Source organism: Trichoderma harzianum, assembly GCF_003025095.1.
Source record: "Trichoderma harzianum CBS 226.95 unplaced genomic scaffold M431scaffold_3, whole genome shotgun sequence".
Classification (NCBI taxonomy): Eukaryota; Fungi; Ascomycota; class Sordariomycetes; order Hypocreales; family Hypocreaceae; genus Trichoderma; species Trichoderma harzianum.
This window is the reverse complement of record NW_020209251.1, coordinates 1671155-1683237: the sequence shown is the minus strand read 5'-3', so window position 1 is coordinate 1683237 and position 12083 is coordinate 1671155. Positions and strand designations below refer to the sequence as shown.

General features: G+C 52.4%; 4 protein-coding genes across 4 annotated transcripts; 1 reads left to right on the top strand and 3 right to left on the bottom strand.

The window, feature by feature from the left end:
• Positions 1-2028: 2028 nt before the first annotated feature.
• On the top strand, positions 2029-3457 carry M431DRAFT_79814 (hypothetical protein; the record flags this gene model as incomplete). Its single annotated transcript, XM_024922865.1, has 2 exons — positions 2029-3200; positions 3280-3457. 2 exons carry the CDS (start codon positions 2029-2031, stop codon positions 3455-3457), a joined length of 1350 nt encoding a protein of 449 aa, XP_024777523.1.
• Positions 3458-4032: 575 nt separating this feature from the next.
• M431DRAFT_505406 (hypothetical protein) lies at positions 4033-5082 on the bottom strand. Its single transcript, XM_024918635.1, has one exon. It carries the CDS (start codon positions 5002-5004, stop codon positions 4117-4119), a length of 888 nt encoding a protein of 295 aa, XP_024777522.1. The 5' UTR covers positions 5005-5082; the 3' UTR covers positions 4033-4116.
• A 792-nt stretch (positions 5083-5874) lies between these two features.
• Positions 5875-8058, bottom strand: M431DRAFT_79433 (hypothetical protein; the record flags this gene model as incomplete). Its single annotated transcript, XM_024922817.1, has 6 exons — positions 5875-5931; positions 5999-7563; positions 7653-7737; positions 7799-7847; positions 7913-7934; positions 8010-8058. 6 exons carry the CDS (start codon positions 8056-8058, stop codon positions 5875-5877), a joined length of 1827 nt encoding a protein of 608 aa, XP_024777521.1.
• Positions 8059-9382: 1324 nt separating this feature from the next.
• Positions 9383-11575, bottom strand: M431DRAFT_77540 (hypothetical protein; the record flags this gene model as incomplete). Its single annotated transcript, XM_024922588.1, has 5 exons — positions 9383-10527; positions 10604-10812; positions 10889-11193; positions 11254-11340; positions 11390-11575. 5 exons carry the CDS (start codon positions 11573-11575, stop codon positions 9383-9385), a joined length of 1932 nt encoding a protein of 643 aa, XP_024777520.1.
• Between the last annotated feature and the right edge of the window lie 508 nt (positions 11576-12083).

Genomic DNA, 12083 nt, shown 5'->3' with positions numbered 1-12083 from the left:
GGCTGCACGTGCAACGGGCTGCAGCCCTCCGGAGAGCGGATGGTGGAGAAGGACAGAAGTTTGTCGACCGGGAAAGATACAAGTCACAAACTCAACTTCAAGTTAGTAGCAGAAGGGCATAATTATTGCAGGACACGCAAGGAAAGGCATGCGAAACACGGCCGCGCCGCTTGTCCAGGTGTCGAGATATTGCGCGGAAATTTGAGGTCGGTTTGGCGAGCACAGTAGGTACAAGGCCAAAGTACCAACAAATATGCGGCCACTGAGCGGCGCAGGCAGGATGTCGGTACTCGTAAGAGGCCGAGTCCTTGTACGAGTACTGAGTACGCCGCCAACAGCACGTACCACATCTACAGCGCCAGGCGGCAACGACCAGCGCTAGCCCAAGAATCGGTACGCGATCGCTGGTACTGCTACTTCCATGGATCCATGGATGTTAAGTTGTTGTGCCCCAGCAATCAGCTGCTGTCATTCAAAGCATGGAAGCTTCAAAGTTAAGGCATTGAAGCTGTAAGCCGCCAGCCCCCAACAAGCTCAGTGAGCATAATTGTGAGATATTGCCCGCTAGCTAGACTAGCACGTAGTGGTACAAGCACCCAGTGTAGGATGTACGTAGCTGCACCCCCACTCGCTCTCTCCGCCGAGCCCCTGAAGAGCGACCAAGCGATCCACTGGAGATGCGCAGCTGTTTGGGCGGGTTTGGCGGCTTCGGGTTCCAGCGTGCAAGTCAGTTGACGCCTCCGCAAGGGAGCCCAAGAGGCAAACGCATGTCTGACCTCGTACGAGCAACAAGTGGTTATAACTGCGTCATGCTCGTTGAAACGGAGGTCACGGTTGATACATATACATCTGACTGCCTGGTGCTAAGCTATTCTACAACTTTTTCCGCCTGTATTGTACAACCTCGCCTAGTATTGGTATTATCACCGGTACGACGAAGCTCAACAACATTCAATAATAGCACATACGAACTCAACTCTGCTGCTTCAGGCATCACCCACTCACTGCCAGCACACCACACACACACCACTCACTCGCGCCCACTTACCCACGAGTGCTGTACACTGAGTGGTCGGTTTTGGTTTGAGACAAAAATTGACATTCTCTGTTCCCCCTCTTGAAGCGAGAGAGGGGAGAAGCGGATCTCAGCGTCAACAAAACAGCAAGGGAAGACGAAGCCCGCCCCCTCTTTCGGGCCTCCATCCAAACCTTTTTTGCCGGGCTGTTTGTTGTTGTTGCTCAGTTCTCGTCGGGCTGCATCTGCATCTCCATCCCCATCTGCATATAACATCGCCCACCGCCTCATTTGCTGGTACCGGGACTAGAACCACAAGCACGCCAGCCTAGCTCCAGAACATTCGCCTCTGTTGACAAAAGGCTCGTCGCCCCCTGTCGTGTCCCCGGGCAACTTCTGGGTAAGGCGACCCCGGCCGCGCTCCCTCTGTCCAATAACCGCCCTGCGCTGAAACGAAACGGAGTCGTCGCATCTGCCCCAAGGACTGCACAAGCCTGGCCAGGGCTCCGCAGCCGGTGCTATTATGAGAGCGGGAGCGTCCGATTTTCCTTCTCCTTATCAGCATCGGCTGTCCCATGAGCGGCCTGCACTTTGGAATTTGCATCGTCGACAGCAGTGCTCGCCCTCTCCTCGATGACTACGAGCTGCTAAGCCAGGACCACCAAAGAGCGCTCCTTGTTCGAGTAGCAGTCGTCTCCGTTCACTTTCGGCGCCTCAGGGCCCCAGCCACTCATTTGCACTCTGAAAAACGCCGTCCTGTTGACGGCAGCCACTCTCTATCACCTGTAATCGTCCTGTCTTTACGAGCCCGCATCAACCTGCCGAGATACCTGGATATGGCCTCGCAGCAGCACGAGATCCGTCTTCGCTCGTCGGCGGCGGGAAGCCCTGTGACCGATACCAGCAGCATCGCCAGGACCGCCACCTTCGCTTCCTCCTCTTCATCTTCCCCTGGAATCTCACGATCGCACAGTGCGTCTAGTACCTCGTCCACCTTTGACGACTCTCAGGCGATGCCTCCACCGCCTCTTCCCCGGAGCGACTCCTTCACTCGAGGCCGTTCACGTGCATCCCCTTCCGTCTCGCGGCACAAGAACCGCCTCTCGCTTACCCTTCCCGTTGCCATGTCGTTTGACGGCCCGAGGCTGGCCGACTCGCCGGCGATCTTGTCCGCGTCAGCCATGGTCTCGTCGGTTCCTCAAACGCCATTGGAGACTCCTGCCTCCGTTGCTACCTCTCCATCGAATGCAAACGAATTCATAATTGCAATTGCGGCGCAGGAGCGGAGAGTCTTGGAGCTCAAGGAGGAGCTCGCACAAGCTGAGACAGAATTGGCACGGCTAAAGAAGCAATGGGCATCGGAAGAAGTCTACCGCAAACGAAGCAACAGCCACAGAACCGATCCCTTTGGAATCTCACAGGCTAGCATCGATGATGATGCTTTGGTGGCATCACGGCGCAGCGTCGAATTGGATCGTCGAAAGCACATTCTCCAGGGCCAAACCACCCCTGCTCAAGCCCGCCGCAAGGTTATTCGTGGCGGACATGCCCGCACTCTATCCCTCCTCTCTCCCGTACGGACAGAGAGCGTATTCTCCCTCAATGAAGTTACACAAGCAGATCCAATCGCCCTCCCATCGGTGGAACAGAGAATAACCCAGCTCACTGACCCGACCCTGGCAAAACGATCATCCTGGCAACCCCGGTCCCAGCAGCAAAGCATGGCGTCTGTCGTCGGCGTCGCATCCGTTGTCGAAGACTTTAAACTAGGATTCCGCGCCTTCGTAGAGGACATTCGTCAGATTACCGTCGGAGATGAACCGGTGACCGGCCAGCCGCAGAGACCAATCTCGACCTCCATCGCCAATGCTCGTGAGCAAGATACGAGTAAGCCGAACCATGCCACCACCCACACTAGGACCAGCAGTAATGAAGGTTCCAGTACGGCCGCGTCGACCACATCCCAAGCTAACAGAACCCCCGAGCTGAAGCCAAAGACCGGGACTGGGAAAGGGAACAACAAATTCTCCTGGACACCGCTTGGTTTCGACTCTGTTGACGATACTGACTGGTCCAACTGGGATTCCCCCGTCTCCACCAAGTCTGCCCGCTGGAGTGGTTCTACCATTAATAGCAGTGGCATTGATGACATTCCCGAGAAGGAAGATGAAGAAGATGCCAAGCCGTAAGGATTATGCCTTATTCCATGAAGCTGAAGCTGTGCATGAATGGATTGACTGATACTCAAACCTACAATCTTTTAGGGCGAGGAAAGCCGATGCATCACTTCTTTCTCCGACGCTTGAGGACCTATTTCCTAGCGTTGTTCATCATCTATCCCCGAGCAACCTCAAGAGGACGGCCAACAACCTGATGGATGAATGGGAAAAGTCACTGGTGGCTCCCCAGCCCCGAAACAACAAGGAAACTGCCACCGCATAGAGCAGGCTCATGAGCGGCCTTGGTTATTTTCCTTTTATTTTTATCTTATATAAACCCCGGCACCAAGCGAGTGCACGACGAGCTCAACAAGACACGAAGTTCGGAACGAGGAGTTTCTTCAAAAACAACAATGAGAGTACGGCCATGAGCAGCCGCAGAGATTTTTGGTACATCTTACGACAATAGTTTGGAATGATTTGGATGAAAGAACATCAAAGAGATGGTACCGCAAGATTAAGATTTTTATAGAGTTTGTATGGGAGCATGCCTGTTTGTCCTTGATGTTTTTTCTTGCCTTTGGCTTTTGCATTTAGCTATATTCTTCTTCTACTACTACTTCTACGCAAAAGCTGGCTATCCGTTATATTGGATCAGGATTATCGGGATAACGATGGCAATGAAAACATGACGCATTATGAGAGAGTAATTTGCAAAATAAAAAAAGAAAGAATTCCAAACAACATGTGCTCGTATTATTCCTAAGTGTTAAGCAAGTATCATAAATCGGATGATATGTCCGCCTTGTTTCTTTGGAAGCATCCCACGAGGGCCACGGAGAGCTACAGAAGTGTGACGTGCTCTTCTATTCGGTTATATATAAGTAAAGTAATGTATATGAATATCCCTCCTCTTTCTTTCTCCCTCCCCTCCCATCACCATCATTTCCCCTTCTTCTTCTCCTTCTCCTTCCCACCCCCATCCCCCAACCCAGCCCTCACAAGCCCATCCCTCGCCACGCTATTAATCAAAGCAAACCTCCTCGGCCCAAGCTTCACGCCCCCATACCACCTCGTAACCACAACCATCGCATCCCAAACCTCCATCAACTGCAGCAAATGCAACAATCTCCCGCCAGCAGCATCTTCGCCGTCATCGTCGCAGTCGGAATAGCTCGTGCCCCCTGGCCCGCGTATCCTCCACGCCGTGATGTTGTGCGTCGCCGAGCGGATGCGCCGATCAGACCAGAGCAGGTGTTGTAGAAAGAGTTTCGCTTCTGTTGGTGATGTGACTTTTGCAACGTGAGCCACAAACGTCGATTTGTTCTCTACTACGACTTCTGATAGAGTCCATGGGGGAGGCGTCATGGCTGCGAAATCCGTCTGGCCGGCGTCCACTGCGCGTTCTCCCCGGTCTGCATTCGCTCCTTCGCCGTCCTCAGCGTCGTCTCCCTCTTGTTGCTGAAGCAACTCCTCCTTTTCCCTCTCTTCCTCCATCCGTCTCACAAATTCTTCCACTGCATCGAACAGACACACGCTTCCCGGCTGGAATACCGTCCCCAGGGCTTCCCTAAACACACCCAGGTCCCTGGCCCCAGCGCCTCTTCTCCCTCCGGAACTGTGCTGCGTGCCTAATACCGCCGGAGGCTCAGCTGGGTATGTATCTGGAAACTGTAGTCTCAATGACGAGGCTTCATCGCCGGGCAGCTGTAATATATATGTTGTAGATGAGGATGTCGGGCTCTCATCTTGGTCCTCGGAGGGGACGAGACAGCCCTCGCCGTAAATAGAGTTGAGAGCTTCTACCTCATCACGGAGGTCTTCGGACATTATTTCAAGGAAGGGAAAATGACTATTAAGTGATATTGTATGCTCTATCCTTCCGGCCAGTCACTCTCACCCAGGACGACGTGAGTTGATATTCGTCCAATGTGAGCTGATAGCTTGATGTATGATTTTCGCACAGTGCTGTCGCTAAACTTCACGCATCAGTCGCACTGTATCCGTGAAGAGGTCACAGAGCTGATTCATTTATTGGTGGGAAATGCTAGCCATCACCCCAAATCTGCTATCCAGCATCTCATGTCCGAAATCTTTAACTATAGAAATGATAGATGGGTAAGTGGTAATACCAGAGACTACGTATAGAGAAATATAGCTAGAGTAGCAGATACTAGAAACATGTAGCAATAGTAGCAGATACTAGAAATAAATATCTATAGTAGCATATACTAGAAACATATAGCTATAGAAGCAGATACTGCGAAATAGGTTGGAATATCAATCATAGCAGAAAGTAGTGATAGTAGCTGATACTTAAAGAACCGCTTAGGTACTGTGGCTATTTTGTAAGTGAGGAAATAAAAGGCCTCCCTCTATATTCTGTTCTGGCCCATGAACCTCATGCAATGGCTGGGGGTGCTGGAGAATAGAGTTGGGATGCTGCTAGCATTTCCCCATGCTGATGGGCATTTTAACGAAGCCAATAGGGCAAAACGGTGCTTGAATTAAACGAAAAGTAATATTGACATTGAGCTGGTACAATATTAAGCGGCGTCTCAAAGTCTCTTGGCCGTCTTCTACCATCCTCATTCCTGAGTTACCACATTGCTCCAAGGTCCCAGCACTGCAACGTACATATACATGCGCGCAACCACATCTACAAACAATTGGAAGAAAGAAAAAAACAGCAGTGCCTTTTTACTCGTCGGCGACCGAGGCAAACTTGTCCAGCATCTCCTGCTGAATAGCCTCGTACTGTAGAGAATATATGTGTTAGCCATGGACGTCGCCCTTGCCATGTATAGAAATTATCATAACGTACCTTCTTGACAATCACGTCTTCACCGTCGGTGGGGACCTCAAACTTCAACTGACGCAGCTTGGTTTGCAGGTCGCTTGTTGACTCGCGGACCTTTGCCCAGCTCTGGCCTTGCGCAATGGCCTTCTGTGCCTCGTCGTAAAATCCAACCATGAGCTTCATCATCCACTCCGTCTTCCAGAGCGGGCAGAACTGGTCGTAGTCGGAGTAGCCGTTCTGCTGCAGGAAATCTTCCTTGATCAAAACAGCAAGATCAAGCGTGATCTTGTCGGTATCAGACAAGGCACTCTTGCCGACCAGCTGGACGACCTGGTCCAATTCATCGGAATCGGAAATCAACTGCTTAACACGGTCACGCAGTCTGGGGAAGTCGGGGTTGTTCTGCTCGTACCACTTGTCCAAAGCGGTGTTGTATTTGCTGTATGAGACGCTGGTGTTGATTGAAGGGAAGTGCTTTCGCTGAGCAAGCTTCTTGTCCAAACCCCAAAAGACTTGGACAATGTTGAGGGTGGAAGTGGTGACGGGATCCGAAAAGTCACCACCGGGAGGGCTGACGGCACCGACAATGCTGACACTGCCGCTTCGCTCGGGCGATCCCAGAGTCTGCGCGCGGCCAGCTCGCTCGTAAAAGGATGCGAGCTTGGCACCCAGATAGGCAGGGAAACCCTGATCAGCAGGCATTTCTCCCAAACGACCAGAGATTTCACGAAGGGCCTCGGCCCATCGAGACGATGAATCAGCCATCATAGCGACGTTGAGACCCTGGTCACGGAAGTATTCGGCGACTGTGATACCGGTGTAGATGGAGGCTTCACGAGCAGCGACGGGCATGTTGGAGGTGTTGGCAATAAGACAGGTTCGCTTCATGATGGGCTCCTTGCGGCCGTCAACCTCAATGGTGAGCTCGGGGAAGTCCTTCAAGACTTCAGCCATTTCGTTTCCACGCTCGCCGCATCCAACGTAGACGATAATGTCGCTGTTGGAGAACTTGGAGACGGACTGACTAATGACAGTCTTGCCACAGCCGAAAGCACCGGGGATGGCAACGGTACCGCCCTGGACACTGGGGAAGAGAGCATCAAGAACTCGCTGGCCGACAACGAAAGGTTGGTCGGCCGTCAAACGTTCAGACGTCGGGCGGGGGACTCGAACAGGCCAGGTCTGCATCATGGGATACTCCGTCTTCTTGCCATCAAACTCGACCTCGAGAATCTTATCAACCACGGTGTACTCGCCCTTGGGGGCAATCTTGGTGATGACACCTCGAGCTCGGGGAGAGAACAGAAGCTTGTGAACTGCCAGGAAGGAGTTCTCAAACACAGTTCCCCAGACATCGCCGCCGGAAATGTGATCGCCAACCTTGAGCTGAGGAGTAAACTCCCACTTCTTTTCTCGGTCGAGCGCAGGAACAGCAACACCTCGAGGGATATAGATGGATTTTGATATCTTGGCGATGCTGGCTAGGGGTCGCTGGATACCGTCGTAGATGCTGTTGAGCAGGCCAGGGCCCAGCTCGACGGACAAAGGCTTGCCTGTTCGAGCAACAGGGTCACCGACCTTGACACCGGCTAGGGGAGTTTGGTCAGTGTCGAATCTAAACGTATTTCGTATCGGTCTCGGAGAGCGGAGGTGAGAGTGAGAGGGGGTGTCGTCATACCAGTTTCCTCGTAGACCTGAATGGTAGCTTGGTCGCCGCTGATTCGAATGACCTCACCGACGAGGTTGTCATGACCGACTTTGACCTGGACGCCAACAATTAGCTAATCAGCCGTGGCTGTGGCTGATCGTTGTTATGTTACTCACCAACTCGTACATGGCAACACCGATCATGTCTTCGGCGACAATGACGGGACTGCAGTTGGGTTAGCTACAAAGCCATTTGTATGATGGAGATCTGTATGTATCGAGGTAACCGACCCTGAGATGGAGTAGATCTTGCCTGCGCAACAATGTCAGTAACTCTGCTCAGTCTTGCCCCAAATCAAGTGCTCTTCTCTCATCATCACGCCCTTACCATAGTGAATGGCATCGCCATCTTGTTCTGTGGTTTTCTGTGGCGCCATACAAGTCAGCTTCCTGAGTGATTGACGTAGCGGGGCATCAGCCTCGTCGTCGTTTCCAGCTCGTCAACGGCTTCGGCTGCAGTTTGTCTGCTCCCGCGCCGATACTCGAGTGACGTTGCTGGGAGACGTGCGGGGGGACTGGGAGAGCGCATACAGAAGGCATCGTGAGCGATTGGAGAGGAGGAGCGTTGTCGAGCTCTCGATCGGCAGCGGTAGGAGAAGAGTCGGGAGATGAAGGAGATGGAGTTGGAGGTGGAGAGTTTCGCAACAGAGGAAGCTTGATAGCAGTTGCTGAAAGGACAGGGCTCGGGGGTGGAGGCAATGATGTAGCGCTGCCAGTCCCGCCACTAACAAAACTGGCCCCCGAAGCGGCGTTGGTGTTGGTGACTGTGGCGGGCTCAGCGCCTCCGGGGCCTGTATTCGAGGCCGTGGCAGCGGCTGGAGTGCTTCTGGCAGCGCCCACAGGGGACTGCAGGTCAGGGGGTCGGGCGCTGTCTCTCTCGCTGGGGCTGTCGCTGTCGCTTTCGTCGCTGCTGGATTCGGTGTCGCTAGAGCCCTTGATGCTGCCCTCGCGAATCAGATCCAGCAGGGAAGGCCGCGCCTTGAGCCGTGGCCGCAGTCCGAGCATACGAGCGCGATGCGGACAAACATTTATGGACAGATGCGTCTTTTACTGCGAGGCAGAAGAGTGACAATTGAGAGCTGAGACATCAAGAATACGAAAGTTGGGGGATGTTGAAATAGAGCACCATAGTGAATCGAGTGTCAGGGATGCCGTAGGTACATGTAGACACACGGACAGTACCTATACATTTACAGCTGCGAGGCAGTTGGTGTGTCAAGGGGTAGCGTCGAGTAGAGGTACATGTGCATGACTTGGAGCATGAACGTAATATCAACAAAGCCACAGTGAGACGCGCATCTGCTCCATCGTTTGATATCATTATTTCTTTGTTACTACTTTTGTAATACACTGTTGATCCCTGTGACTTCTAGGAAATGAAGCTGAAAAAGATCCTCATCGTTATCTCTACCAATTGTACACATCGTACAGGTAACTTGGAAATTGCTCGAAAGGGCAGCACAAACACCAGTACTCCATACTTGCTTGCGCCGGCGGCATCCATTAGTAGACTCCGGGTTCACATTCTCACGTCTACTTCATGATACAATTCCGAATTCGCAGTTGCTCGGACAGATCTCGCTTTTATATCTTTCAGAATGACATAATATCTCAACCGTAAATCAAGAATCTGGCGCAATTGGGATTACAGACGTCTTCGTTACGCTCTATCAAGAATAAAATACAACCTTCTCCCATGCCTCAAGCCTTGGCTTTCAACTCATTGGCCCGACTCTCCAGCTCATCCAACAAATCCTTCCTCACAGCCAAAGAGCCCAGCGTCTTCATGCCTGCCGACATACCGCATTCCTGGTGATCGTGGGATCGGTGATGCGAGTGACCATGCAGCTCATCCGATCTCTTATTAAGATGAAGGCCAATTGAAGGAACCACGCAGTTGTTCTCACTACGACCGGCCCGAAGTTGGCAGAGCTCTTGCGTCTTGCAGTCCCCAGTGCACGAGGCGACGTTCCAGCCACGGCTCTTGAGCGAGATGTACTCGTTGAACACGTCCGAGTTTGACTCGAACAAGGCCGTTACGTTGTGCCAAAACGCGGGAGTCAGCTCGACACTTGCGTCGGTGACGGGGGGGTTCAGCTTGGAGCCGTACGTCTCCTTGGCAGAGTAAAGCTTCGTCCACACGGGGCCAGTCGTTTGGAAATCCGCGTTGGTCATGTCGGCAATGTAGGTCGTAGTGTCGAGCACTGCAAACGTCTCCGGGTCAACATCATATACTCGGAACGAGGGCATGCCCGAGGTGGGCGTCAGCGAGGGGCAGATGTAAGATGCCATGACAGCATGCGAGGCATCCCGGCTGTTGTAGTCGGAGTAGCTGACCTCAAAGTGGTCGACGTGCGTGTGGCCGAAGAACATGGCGGCAATGGTCGACGAGTAGCGGTTCACAACTTGATCAAGGTAGTTTGACCCTGCGTGAAAAGCATCGCCTTCTCCGAGGGGCATGTGTCCAATGATGTAAACTCTCTCTCCTGCCTTTTCCGCAGCGTCAAGTTCATTCACGAGCCATTGGATTTGACCGTCAGGGTCCTGCTCAATGTCCTCCTGGTATAGCCAAAAGTTCATGCGGTAGTAAAAGTTGGTGTTGAGAGAGATGACCCTCAGGTTGCCATTGGGATACTTGGTAGAGTATGCGCCGATACTTTCAATCTCGGATTCCGCAGAGGCTCCCACCCAGCGTGTCCATTGGTCAGATAGAGCATCATATACCCATTGCGATGAGTTGCTGATGGATCTAGGAGGGAAAGCATTTGTGGGATTCGATTCATGGTTACCAGCAGTGCCGTAAACGATGCCGAGATACTGGCTCATGTAAGTGTATGCGTCGGAGACTGCAGGTGGAAGTATGTTAGTCAACTACATATGTAATGCCAGTACGCAATTTGTTCAAGAAAAGAGAATACAAACTTTGTTTCTGGTTGTAAGGCTGCGAGGTGTTCCAGATTGCATGGTCAACAATATCGCCCGTGAAGAGCGTTAAAGCAGCATCTGGAACAATGTTCTTGATAGCTTGATACATGCTAATTTCCAAGCCGACGGGTGTGTCGCACTTGTGGTCTCCATTTGGCCCAGCGGGCGATGTTGACTTGCCAGGCTCATCAGCGGCGGTATAAGGTCTTTATAGTAACAATATGGTCAGTATCTTTACAATTTGACCTCGTCGTCACTCTTTGTTTGTACAAATCGACTCACCTGCAGCAGATGGGCTTAGTGCAATTCGAGCTTGAGCCAGACACATAAAGAGGATCAATGTGAATATCCGAGTACTGAACCACCTTGAGAGGCGTCTTCCCGCTTGGCGCAGGGCGACCAGTCTGTGGCTTCGGAGAGGGAAAGGGAATCTTCCACTGAGGAACAGAAGGCTCAGGGCAGAGGCCAAGGAAAGATCCGCAGAAGAGTTTTGATGTATCAGACCCGAGATCCATGTTTCGGATGGCATCCGCAATGATGGGGCCCTCTAATCCCACGGTGCCCTCGCACACATCATCGTCTTCAACCTGAAGACTTTCGTTAGCCGTGGCTAGAAGGAAACCAGACCGTCGCGGTCATCTAGGTACCTTTGCGAGCTTGCAGAGTTCCGTAGCTACGCTAACGAATGCTCCGTCTCCAAATACAGCGATGCCTTTGAGAAGGACGAGAATGCCCTGGAGCTGTGTCAGTCTACAGTCTTGACTGTGAATGATGGTTTCTGACCTGGCAAGCAGTGCACGTCGCAGCATTCTTGATATCGTTCCATATATCATCAGCCAAGCTTCTTGCCTCAATAGCCCTCTCGATGTTCTCGATCTCTCGAGGAGAGAGACTGCTATCCTCAAGAGAAACTGCAGCCTGAGCAACAGAGCCCAGAGCCAGCAGGGAGAGCGTCGAGCTGGGACGCATAGCTGATCACAAATGCTGGCTTGAGCTGCCTTCAGATGCCTGGTTTGTCCACAAGGATCAGGAACCAGGAACCAAACAAGGTCTTCCATCATAGCTATATATAAATAGACGATAGCCACGTCCACCTGCCTACATGATGTTAGTGCCCACCCATCTACGAACTGCACTCCAGGCTGTTGCAAATCCTCTCCTCTCGACTATACGAACTTTGGGCCCTTCACAAGGCAAAACTCAGCTCACAAGGAACCGGCCCTGTGCCAAGTCAAGAACGCACTCCAGGGCGGATGACCTTCCGGACTCTGTCTCGCTCCATCTCCAATGCCACGCTGAACGAATGCAGGACCGAGGCATCGTCCAGTAAGAACCCCTCAACGGCCTCCCCTGAGGGCCGTCTAATGGCGAGGCCCCGAGATGGAGATCCAATCAGAGGCAAGCTCCTACACATGCATCGGCAGAGACCAGTTAATTAGAGGAAATGGTGTGCGGCTCGGCAGATCAGGAGGCGGGG